Source organism: Haliaeetus leucocephalus, unplaced genomic scaffold (genome assembly GCF_000737465.1).
Source record: "Haliaeetus leucocephalus isolate CR32 unplaced genomic scaffold, Haliaeetus_leucocephalus-4.0 Scaffold144, whole genome shotgun sequence".
Taxonomy (NCBI): Eukaryota; Metazoa; Chordata; class Aves; order Accipitriformes; family Accipitridae; genus Haliaeetus; species Haliaeetus leucocephalus.
In genome coordinates, this window is record NW_010972580.1 from 1,084,133 (window position 1) to 1,092,392 (window position 8,260).

The 8,260-nt window shown below is 58.7% G+C and overlaps 1 protein-coding gene across 1 annotated transcript; it reads right to left on the reverse strand.

The window, feature by feature from the left end:
- Positions 1–1,461: 1,461 nt before the first annotated feature.
- Positions 1,462–8,091, reverse strand: FTSJ3 (FtsJ homolog 3 (E. coli)). The gene is made up of 21 exons (XM_010561351.1): positions 7,971–8,091; positions 7,781–7,886; positions 7,533–7,579; positions 7,262–7,341; positions 6,943–7,042; positions 6,580–6,774; positions 6,384–6,499; positions 5,728–5,832; positions 5,387–5,487; positions 5,233–5,313; positions 4,985–5,143; positions 4,503–4,638; positions 4,198–4,403; positions 3,958–4,078; positions 3,767–3,860; positions 3,363–3,510; positions 3,183–3,259; positions 2,927–3,029; positions 2,611–2,794; positions 2,415–2,509; positions 1,462–2,108 (listed from the first exon to the last, which is right to left on the reverse strand). Exons 1-21 carry the CDS (start codon positions 8,035–8,037, stop codon positions 1,919–1,921), a joined length of 2,511 nt encoding a protein of 836 aa, XP_010559653.1. The 5' UTR covers positions 8,038–8,091; the 3' UTR covers positions 1,462–1,918.
- Positions 8,092–8,260: the final 169 nt, after the last annotated feature.

Below are 8,260 nucleotides of genomic sequence, written 5' to 3' on the forward strand. Positions count from 1 at the left end.
GAGGAGCCCAGCCAGGAGCGTGGAGCCCTGGATTGATCGACGGGACTTGCTGGCCAGAACTTGAGGGGCTGGACGTCAGGGAGGACCTAGGTGTCCAGGTTGTGGGGTGCAGAGGGCGACTGTGCCTCTTTGAGGGGGCTCAGACCCCCATCAGCCCTGGCCTTCCTCCTGTGCACCGTATGGAGCTCCCCATCCATGGGTTTGGGGTCACACAGGGGATGAGACACTGAGTTCCCAAGGATGGAGCTCAGCTGGAGGAACAGAGGTGGCCAAGGGTGGCTGGGGGGGCAGAGGGGCTCTCCTCTCACAGCACACCTGTATTTGATTTTGAAGAGGCTGATGGTCAGGAACAGGAAAACTTCTAGCACAGCCTGAAGCCTGGCAGCTGGTCCCCTCTGCTCGCCCCAACTCCCTCACCCACTGAGGACCAGGATGGCCGACTGTCTCTGCTCCCAGCCTGGCCCCAGCCCCTACCCTCCACAGGGGTGGAATGTGGCCCAGCGATACTCACAGCACTGCCAGCGCACAGCTCGCTCTGGACTCAGCCACCTCTCCCGGTAGCGCAGCTCCCAGCCCACCAGCACCCAACGGAGCCACAACCAAGGGGCTGATGCAGACCCACGGGCAGAAACGTCTTGCTGTTTCTGCAAGCCCCTGCCAGAGATAGTTGACTCTGGTTGAGCAGCCAAGTGGTGGCTTTACAGGGACACCCCTGTGCATCTCCCCCCTAACACCCTGAAGGAGCTCTGGGGCACCAGGTCTGGCCCCTCCGTTCCCCATGGCACTTGAATGGGACCAAGACCTCCTCGCTCCCGTCAGACCAATTGTCCCTTCCCCAGCAGGTTCCCACCACCACTCACCCCATCTTGCTCTCCCTGAAAGTCACGCTGCTACCCTAGTCTCCTCCTTGGCACTAACATGGTGCCACTGTCACCAAGAGGGACCTGGGGACACCTCCCCAATCCCATCAAAACAGATTCAGGCGTTCGTTGACGGAGAGAAGCCGCAGTTCCCCCAGCCCCTGCCCTGGGTCTAAATAAATACATTTGTTCAAGTGATCTTTTCTCTTGGTCTTTCTTTTCCTAAACTTGCAGGGTCCCACACCTGGAAGGCGTACAGATGGACAGGCGGTGGGGATGGGGTGGCTGCTGTGGACTGTCTTGGTTGGGGCATGGAGGGTGGATGTCAGGCTGGCTGGCTGCAGGGCAAGTTAATTGCTGTTCAGCTGCTTTGCCAGAGATAAAATGAGGCGCGCTGAGGCAGGTGGGCTCCCCGAGACATTAGCAGAGAAGCACAGAACCCACCCACCCAATGGTCCTCTCTGCCTGCCAAACAGTGCATGAAGGGATACAGCAGCTCACAACACAGGTCCCTCACCTTGCCAAGACACAGGACACATCCTGGTGCAGCCTCAGACTGGGGTTTAATTCTGCCATAACCGAGGAGTTGCTCTAGGCAGACTACTAACACCCACCTGCTTCAGGGCTCAGCACCCACCGTCCTGCGACCTCGGTGACAAATATGGCCCAGGGAGCCGTCCCCCTGAGCCACAACCTCTCTGGGGACAGCGAGGGCTGGCGTGGATATTCACGCCTCCTCCGCAGGGCAAGAGTCTCCCAACAGAGCCAGCAACGGTGAGAGACCTGGAGATGCAGCCACGCAGCGAGCACGGGAAGGGGGTCGATGCTACTGTGCTGAGGCCAAATAAACCCTCCCTGCCCCACCAGAGGACAGGAGGCAATGTCACATCAAGGCACGGACTAACAGCAACATGTGGCTAAGTCACAGTCCTGTCCCCATGATGGGGGATAGCGTCAGGGCGAGCCAGCTGCTCCCAAGGCCACGGTGGGAGGACAGGAGCCAGCGCTGCCCCGTGCTCCAAGCCAAGTCCCTTGCCGAGGACGGAGCTGGTCCCATATCACTTATGGCGTTTTTTCTTCTGTTCTTTGCGCTTCTGAGCCCTCACGTCCTTCTTCAGGCGGCTGTCGACAACCTTGAACTGGCCCTTGACGCCAGGAGGACGGCGCACCCGGGGTCCTACGCCTTTCTTAGCCACCAAGTAGGTGACCTGCCGTTTCTCCTTGGCCAGCCCAGCCTTCTTGTAGATGCTGTGGGAGAATGACAAAAGGTGAGACCGAGACCCCAGCACCCTGGCCCAGCTCCAGCAGTTTGGCTTTGGGACGTATCCAAAGAGCAATATTGGGTCCCACCACTCCTCTGGGCCTCTGTGCCCCAAGATGGGGCTCCCTTGCTTGCTCTGCCATCCCTCAGCCTACACCCAGATCCAGCCCAGCCTTTGCCAGCCCTGCTGGGTTACACGCAGGAGCTGTCCCCGAGCTGTGGCCGCAGGGAAAAGGCATTGCAAACCAGCCCAGCACAAGACAAAGGACCTGGATCTCAGCTTCGCCACTCACCGCCGCAGCTGGGCCACCTTCTCCCGCTCTGAGATATCCACCGTGCTCACCACGGCCTCTGCTTTCTTCTTCATCTGCTCCATCTTCTTCAGCATCTGTGGGGACAGCGAGGGTGAGGGACAAGGGGGATCAGAGGAGGGACAGAGCACCTGGGAGGGGAAACAGAACACCCGTTCAGGTTCACAGCCCCACTCACCCGTCGCTTCTTGCGGGCCTTGGCCTCTGCCACCTTCTTGATGGGGCGGGCGTTGATTTCACGCCAGCGCTGCCGATATGCTTCAACTGTCTGCCGGTCCACGGGTATCTGCTTGCGCCGGTGCTGCTTCTCCTCCTCTGTGAACCATTCTGGCAGCTCTCCCTCATCCTCATTGAAGGAATACCTGATGGGGGACTCGGGTGAGTTGTGAGCGGGACATGGGGTCCCCACAACAACACATCTGCCACCCCCATGGCCTGTCTCATGGTGGGAGACCAAACGCTGCTCCCCCTTCAGCACCCACAGCTGCAAGTACCTGTTGAAGGAGTCATCAATCAGGTCCCGCTTGGCCTTTTTGGAGGTGGCGATGACGGAGCCAAGCGCCAGGCCCTCTGCATCCAGGACACGGGCTCTTTTCACTGCAGCATATGGACAGAATAAAGCTTCGCCAACCTGCAAGCAGCCCTGCCAGCCCAGATAAGCATGGTCTGCTGTCCTGCCTCCTGTCCCTAAAGAGGGACTCACATGGTATCGCTGGGCACACATGGGTCCAAACAGCACCCCCCACTCACCTGGGTTCTCAATGGGCACCACTTCAAAGCCACACGGCTCAACACGGCCCCGCTTCCTCCCCACTGGTGTTGGTGGCCTGTGAAGAAGAGAGTGGTCAGGGCTGGGGTCCTCACCTCCCAGCTCTCCAGGACTGTGGAGCTGGGGGAGAACATCCAGACCACCCCCCTCTCAGCCCTCACCTCTCCTCGTCACTGCTGCTGTCATCATCGCTGCTCTGTTCATCCTGCTCTTTACCAGCGTCAGGTCCTGTGTCTGCGGCAGGTGGGGGCTCAGCTGGAGCTTCTTCCTGGGGTACATTCTTCTTCTGCCCTTTCCTTGTTGCTTTGTCTGGGGAACAGGAACCACTGGGTGAGACAGGGTTGAGGCAGGCCCCACTTCAAATCATTCCTCTAGAGACCCAGCGCATTAACGCTACACTAATGCCAGCTCATTAACTATGTAACGATACAGGCTGGAAACAACCTCTGGAGATCTCTGGTCCTGCTCAGGCCAGCATCCCTATCATGGTTTGATCCAGTGTCCCAGACTGGCCTGTGGGGCTGTCCCTCTGTGCACCCACCCAGCGATGCAGCCCCCCACTAACCTCTCTGAGACTCGCGCTGTCTCTCAGCCAACATCTGCGACTGCCCCAGCTCCAGGCCCTCATCTGCATCGTCCTCGATGCCAGCAAAGGCGTCCTGGGGATTGGGAGCAGCCAGTCAGGAGACACAGGGCAGACCCAGGGAGCTGCTGGGGCTGAGGCTGCCCTGTCATTTCTGGCCCAGTGGGACTCACCTTTCCAAACCACAGGCTGGTCTGCCGTTCCTCCAGCACCGACTTCTCCTCCAGGGGCACCAGCAGGGGATTCTCCTCTTCTGCCCCTTCCTCCTCCTCTTCCTTCTGCTTAAATTTCACCCTGTGACAAACAGCAGCAGGATCAATGCCCCCCAGCCAGGACGGGGTGTGCCCACTGCCAGATTCCGGAGCTGCTCCAAAGGAAACCCCTGCCCCAGGGTGGCCTCTCCCAGCTCTCACCTCTTTGCACCCTGCTCTCGCCTTTCTCGCTCCAGCCGGCGCTGACGGGCCTCTATCTCAACCAGCTCCTCTGGGTCCAGATCGCTGGCCAGGGACACATCGTCCTCTTCTTCATGATCTGAGATATAAATATCATCGTCCCCAGGTCCTATCTCCAAGAGGGCATCTGCTGATGCCATGTCCCCCCGGGTCACTTCATTCAGCAGCTGCAACGCAAGTAAGACAAGTCACAAGCTACAGTCCATCAGCCATGTGCCCACCACTGTCTTGGCTCTGGGAGCCTGGCCTCCCCCTGCCCCACACACCGGGGTCCTGTGGATAGTCCGGAGGGAGAACATGCTGGTGTCACCATCATCAGCGATGGAGACACCAGGGAGGTCCATCTTCAGCTCCACACGCTCACGCTGCTTCCGCTGTTCCTTCAGGATTTTCTTCTTCTTTCTGGAGGAGACAAAGGAATAAGGCTACACTACCCGCCTCCCCCCACTCCCCCCATCCCAGAGGCTCATCCACTGCCACATCGGTGGCAGATGTCCCTCAGCAACACTGTCATCCCCCTGTGAGGTATCCCCAACCCTGAGACAAAGGGGGGCCCATGCCAGCTTGAACAGCCGCTTCACCTGCTGGGAGGAGCAATGACCCTGAGGACCCCAGATCCACAAACCCCACCCACTGTGAACAGAGGGACAAGCTCTGATACTACCACCCTCTGTCCCCATGGCTGGAGCTTTCGGGTGCTCTGCTGGCCTGGTGCTCCCTCATCTCTCCTCATGTGAGATCTTTTTACCTCTTTAACTCTGCCAGCTCCTTGGCTTTCATCTCTGCCAACGCCAGCTCTACCTCCTCCTCTTCCTCTTTCACCACCTCATCAGCTGCGGCTCTTGGCAACGTCTTCTTCTCCTTCTTCTCCTCCTCTTTGCCTTCCTCCTCTTCACCGGAGCTCAGGCTGCCAAAAGGAAGGAGCTCAGACCATCTCTCCTGATGGCAGGCCCATCCCACCGCGTTTGCGCTCCGGGGCAGCCCTGTTATTCCTACTTGATATCCAGCTCCTTCGCCTGCTCTTTCAGCTTTTTGGCCAAGAAACGCCGCAACTTTGTCCTCCAGTTCAGCAGAGCTCTGTGGGGGAAGGCAGACCATTAGACACCCACCAGGCCTGGCGTAACGCCTTGTCCCAGTCCCCCCCCAGTACCTGAGCTCTTTGCGTCCCAGCACACGGATGTCCTTGCAGCACTGACGCAGCTCCTCCGTGGTGGAACTGTGATTCTCCAGCTCACCGTCCCCCAGTGTGATCTGGACAGAGCAAAGTTAATCAAGCATGTATGTTAAGTCCCTTTCTTTAGTAAGGATCATCAACTTATAAAACACAAGCAGAATGACTGGCTAAACTCCAGGCAGGCTCCTGCCCTGCCTCCCCTCCGCAAGAACAGGAATGGGGCCATTGCTGGGGCACTTGGCCCCTTCTTTTCATCGCTCTGTGCTCCTGGGGATGTCTCACGGGCCACCAAGGTCCCACTCACTTCAGGCACTCACCTCATTGGCCTTGGAGAGGAAGTCAACAGGGTTGGGAGCCTTGAGGAAGTCCATCAGGGTGAAGCGGTGGTAGAGAGTCATGTCGCCATCTGCGTACCCTTCTGCCTACAGGAAGAAGGAGCTGTAGGAGTCGTAGCAGGGCACAAAAGCAGCTTCAACCATCCTTAAAGCATGAATGATGTCACATAACTTGCGTCTTGCTGCAGTGTCCACCTAAACGTGCCCACATGACTTAGGACAAGGGCAGGCTACCAGCTCCAACCCGCCAGCTCCACTGCATCTCCCAGTACCACCTCAGACACAGACAGATGACAGTGATACAGGTTTGTGAAGCTCCATGCCCAGCTGAGGCTACCTGACGTGGCCTTTAGCGTCTTGCGTCCTAAAGACACTTCACAAAGACACAAACCCAGCATCCAACTATTGTAGGAGGGTTTTAGTGATCCATCCTCAGCCTCACAACTTGTTCACCGCTTCCACATCACTACACTGCTTTCTAAGGCTGTAAACCTCCCCAAAACTGGCTCTTCCACCACTTTGCGTTCCCATATCTTTTATTTTCCTGAGAGACTTTGCTTATTATAATCTCTTCGACTCCAGTCCTCAGCATCTTTAGTGTGTGTTTCGCCTGGCTGCCCAGTGAAGCAAGCTCATACCTTTGGCTTCTTTTTGCTGACCAGCTCACTAACAGACTTAGTCTGAACCTCCACCTCCTTGAAGGCATATTTTGGGTCAAAGAACTTGCTGTCAATTTTGTCCGGAGCCTGATACCCTGGGATGGAGGAATCAGAGCTATCAGTAGGTGAAAAGCCAGCCCCATCCCAGCAGCTGCAGGTCCTCCCAGCCGCTCACCCTGGCACACCACGAAGATCTCAGCGGACTCGTTGCGAGAGGCTTGGGGCTTGGTCGCCTGGACCTTGTGGAAGAACTGCTGGAAGATCCAGAGGAGTGGCTGGTAGTCCCGGGAACGAAAAACCTTAGTGATGAACCAGCCTCCCTTGCAGAGGAATTCGCAGGCCAGTTTCAGGGCCATAAGGGTCAAGTTGGCTGGAGCAGGGAAGAAGAGCAGTCAGCAGTCGTCACTGTCCCCACCGCCCAGCTCCTTGTCCCACACCACACACCACTGCCACCCTGCCCTGCCGGGGTACGAGATGTGCCTGCCCTTGCACCCCCCAGACCGTGCCAGGCCACATGCCAGCCCCGGGCAGGCCTCACCTTGGGAGTAGGCGTCATGCACCCAGCTGGCTCCCACGTTGGGCGCTCCGTCATTCAGCACCACGTCCACCTTCCACGTCTGCAGCTCCTTGCGCAGGGCCTGAGGGATGGGGACATGTGTTTGTCCCACTAACCCCTCTGCAAGAGCCAACAGGCAGCAGCCCCCGCCCCTGTCAGCTCAGCTCAGCCCCCTGCCTCTGTCCTACCCCATAGTGAACCCCAGCTAAGCAGGTGGGGTGATGCCCCCTCCCATCGCAGATGGACCTGCTGAGACCCAGACTGGCATGTGATGCTTGGGGCAGGGGAGACAGGTTTGTACCTGGCGGCACTTTTCAGTGGTGATGTCCTCCTGCAGCGTCACCACGTTGGGAATGGGCTTGATGGGGACCAAGTCCACCCCTGGTGTAAGGAAGAAATATGAACACTGCAACCTCTCAAAACTGGGCTCCAGCCCATCCCATGCGGCTTCCCCACCCGCCCTCTCCTCCCACCAGGATCCCCAACCCAGGATCCCCTTTCTATGGCCACATCCAGCGACTGTGGTGGATGTCCCTGCCCCCAGTCCGCTCCTGCTGGGTCCCATCACTCACCAATGATCAAGCTGGAAACTGGCATGAATTTGGAAGCCACCTGCAGCCTGGAAAGAACAGAGAGGAATGAAGCTACGTTAGGATCCTAGAATAGCCCCCAGCCTTGAGCCATGCTGCCAGGGGTTTGGAATCAGCTCTGCCATTGAGGACAGAGATACAACAACAGAAAACACACAAGCCACTTCATTACAGTGCCCCAGGGTAGCTGTTAACACTGGGCTGTGACGTGGGGCCCTGACACCACTCACCACCCGCCGGGGGCCGCACATAGGTCCAGCAGCGCCCGGGCCTTCTGCAGGAACTGGAACTTCCTATTGAGCTGGAGAAGCTTGAAGGAGGAGCGGGAGCGAAAGCCTGTGGGAGGGAGAACCATGGGTTACGGATTACCGGGGCTACAGCTCCCCCCCCCGCCCCACAGCGAGCAGGTAGGTCCCTCACCCGTCTCCTTGGCCAGGTGGTAGAACTTGTCCCTCCGGCTCTTGCCCAATTTGCTTTTCTTGCCCATGGTGGCGGCGGGGATGCCCCCCGGTGGGGTCGGGACCTGCTGTCAGCCGCCGGCACGGACCTGAGGGAAACAGAGGGGGTGAGCTCGGGGAGGAGGGGAGGGGAGAGACGGCCTGGTGTCCCCCGTGACCTCCCCAGGCGAACCCCAGCGTCCCCTCAGCGTTCCCCCGCTGCCCCAGCCCACCCCAGCCCCCGCGTCCCCCCCCCCGCCCCCCCCCCCCCCC

Excerpts from the sequence above, each read along its gene's own strand:
- FTSJ3 (XM_010561351.1), bottom strand. The coding sequence starts at position 8,037 with ATGGGCAAGAAAAGCAAATTGGGCAAGAGCCGGAGGGACAAGTTCTAC. Across the intron at positions 4,079-4,197 it reads CGAGAGCAGGGTGCAAAGAG|GGTGAAATTTAAGCAGAAGG; the intron begins GTGAGAGCTGGG and ends TGTTTGTCACAG. Across the intron at positions 3,260-3,362 it reads AGCAGCAGTGACGAGGAGAG|GCCACCAACACCAGTGGGGA; the intron begins GTGAGGGCTGAG and ends TCTTCTTCACAG.